This window comes from Trypanosoma theileri (genome assembly GCF_002087225.1).
Source record: "Trypanosoma theileri isolate Edinburgh chromosome Unknown TM35_Tth_1_V1, whole genome shotgun sequence".
NCBI lineage: Eukaryota > Euglenozoa > Kinetoplastea > Trypanosomatida > Trypanosomatidae > Trypanosoma > Trypanosoma theileri.
This window is the reverse complement of record NW_021639843.1, coordinates 203,143-206,187: the sequence shown is the minus strand read 5'-3', so window position 1 is coordinate 206,187 and position 3,045 is coordinate 203,143. Positions and strand designations below refer to the sequence as shown.

At 38.5% G+C, this 3,045-nt stretch overlaps 2 protein-coding genes across 2 annotated transcripts; both read right to left on the bottom strand.

The window, feature by feature from the left end:
- Nucleotides 1–138: 138 nt before the first annotated feature.
- TM35_000011760 (tRNA wybutosine-synthesizing protein 2) lies at nt 139–1,368 on the bottom strand (the record flags this gene model as incomplete). The annotated part of the gene is made up of 1 exon (XM_029020857.1): nt 139–1,368. One exon carries the CDS (start codon nt 1,366–1,368, stop codon nt 139–141), a length of 1,230 nt encoding a protein of 409 aa, XP_028887365.1.
- Nucleotides 1,369–1,729: 361 nt separating this feature from the next.
- Nucleotides 1,730–2,725, bottom strand: TM35_000011750 (tyrosine phosphatase; the record flags this gene model as incomplete). Its single annotated transcript, XM_029020856.1, has 1 exon — nt 1,730–2,725. The coding sequence occupies one exon, from the start codon at nt 2,723–2,725 to the stop codon at nt 1,730–1,732; it is 996 nt and encodes a 331-aa protein (XP_028887364.1).
- Between the last annotated feature and the right edge of the window lie 320 nt (nt 2,726–3,045).

Sequence of the window (3,045 nt, the reverse complement as noted above, 5' to 3'; positions counted from 1 at the left end):
ATATATATATATATATATATATATATATATGCATATTTAAATCTTATTTTTTATTTTCTCTCAATGTGTGTTTCTCATGGGTGTACAAATATGTATGTATGTATGCATGTTTGTATTTTTTAGTTACTTATTCGGTATCTATTCTTCACTGGAAGAAGATTCAAAAACAAGGTCCGCCACACAATGGAATCTTTTTGGTGCATATGATTTAACAATACGTATGGCATTTATATGGATTAAACGTACCATATCTTCCCCGAGTGACATTTTTACATGTTGCCTCACAGTATCTTCCGCATTATTTTTATCAGACAAGAAATGATAATGGATAGTACCAATAGGATTTCCATTCGGTGAAACCTTTAGAAAAGAAACTGCACGTGGTAAAAATTCTTCACATGATGGAATATAACCCATAAGCACACGATCACACTTACCACATAATTCAGATCCAACTTCCCTATTATCACCACAGTATGTACGTATCACATGACTGACTTTATTTTGAACAGCATTATATTTTAGAAATGTTACACTATTTGCATTCTTTTCCAATGCATGAATAACTTTAGGTCCTCCATGCATGGCTAATGGAATAGTAAAGTAACCAATACCAGCAAACATATCCACCACAACCTCATCTTTAGCTACAATAGTAGAGAAATGCATACGCTCCGTTCCATTTCCACTGCAAAACATAACCTTAGAGACATCAAAACTATATCGAACACCATTTTCAATATGAGTTGTAAATGTCAAAGAATCTGTACACGTTTCGAATAACTTCACATCCTCTGGTGAGACACAAGCAGGATCACATGACTGCCGAAGTGTGTACTTCAGCGACTCCTTCGGCATTGTAATGCTTTCCGTTGCGCTCTTCCACAGTAAATGCAGCTGCGGCTCTCGCAGTTCCCCGCCAATCCCAACGGTGTCCAGCAGCACAACCGTGACGACACGCGGGGCGAAGGACTCCGCGAAGACGGCGGCGCACTCCTCGAAGTCCCCCCGCGACACGCCGGCATTCAACTTCACCACCACCACGTGGCCAAAGAGCTCAAAACGCCGCGGGAATCGCCGTGTGATTTCCGACTCGTCTCCGCCCGCCACCCCGCGAGCGACCGCCCGGCGTTTAAAGGCCTCCGCCGGCCCCAGCGTCCCACTGCGGGGTTTGTCGTCCTTTTTCTCCTTTTTCTTTTTCTCCTTCTTCTTTTTCTTTTCTTCACTCCCCCGCTGCGGGGGTCCCTCCTCGTCCTCCTTCGGCCCCTCCGGCCGCGCATCGCCCCACTGGCGGGTCCACAGCAGCGAAGCCACGAGACCCCCCGCCGCGAGCCCCAAGAGGAGCAAATCCCCACGAGAACACGCCATCTTGCGAAAAGAAAAAAGAAGAAAATGAAAGAATAAAGAATAACAAGAGAAAAAAAAAAAAAAAAAAACAGAAAAGAGTCTTATAATGGTATTACTTATATATACATATATTTCTTTTTTTCGTTTGTTAAGGAGCAAAGAAATAAATAAAAAATGAGAAACAGTAAGAATGCAATGCATATGTGGTAACAAAAAGAAAAAAAAAAAAAGAGAGAGAGAGAGAGAGAGAGAGAGAGAGATGGGATTACCGATATTAAAGCTATTCACACCCAATTTAATCCACACCCCCTAACACAGCACATATAAAAATACACACCTATACAGTTCTCCTTACTTTCCACAAAGGAATTTTTTTAAGCCATTATGAAGATGATGCAAATTCAAAATAAATACTTGATTCCTCCGATAATTTCATCTTGTTAATCCGATCTAATTGTGTATAACTGTACTCTTTCTGAATAAATAAAGTATGAAAGGATAGTGCACCAATAATCTCATCACCATTAAGAAACTCTAAACGAATATCCTCAGAAAGTTCTTTAAAGAATAAATGTTTTGCAAGATTCACAGTTGTTACATAATTTGCGGATTTTTCAATGCGAATATTATCACGTGCAGATGAGGTCAAATCAAGATTACATTTTCCCTTATTTGTATACCATATGCATGAGCTAATCGTTGTTTTTGCCTCTATACCTCGAATTTGAAAAGAGAGAATGTCAATTATAGGAATATCTGAAGGAACCTGACCATTGTACTGTTTTAACAATACTTCGTAATACTCTACATATCGTATCTGACTTGGAATTGTTAAACCACGTCCATTTAATGTTCGTTTTATACCATAGTATTCGATAGCTTTTATTGCTGAACCCTCAATCAGTGGTTCAATACACATAAGTAAACAACATGTGAGTAAACCAGTCCTTCCCTTTCCTGCTTTACAGTGAATTACCACTACACCTTCCCCTAATGGACTATTGCAGGAAATAAATTTTACAGCATCTTCAACAAAAGAAGGTATCATTGTCAATGGACAAGCCCAATGATCAGGAAATGGGTACTCTCGAACTCTACCATGGAAAAAGTTCAAATTATACCGATGTTGAGACTCTGCACAGAGATTGTAAACCATATAGTCTGTGCCATATTTGTAATCAAGATAGTGCAGAACCACTTTATACTGATTCCGGTAGAATGACTCTAATCCTAATGCTGGAAATCCCATACAAACTATATTTTTATGCACTTGCACTAAATCCAAATCCACGGCACCATAATTAGGGACACTCCTATCCACAGTTCTTCGCTTCTTCTGACTAACCGCGTGGCGAGCCACAACACAGCAGCACCCCATTCAGTACTGAGAGGTAAAAGTAACAACAAGAACAAAAAGAAAAAAAAAAAAAAATAGACTCAGGAACCAAAATCAAACAAACAAATAGATAAAACCCATATTTTATATCTGTATATATGCAAAGAATTGAGAAGAAGTATGACACGAAAGTGGGTCTCTAATGACCCTTACAAAAAATAAAGGTATCATTGACCAGAGTTATATTGAGTGAACTGTACTCTCTCCACTCTAATTTACACCAAAAATAATAATAATACTTGTACAAGAATATAAAAATAAAAAAAGAGAACATTGCAGTTGCTCATTTTTTTTTTTTTTTT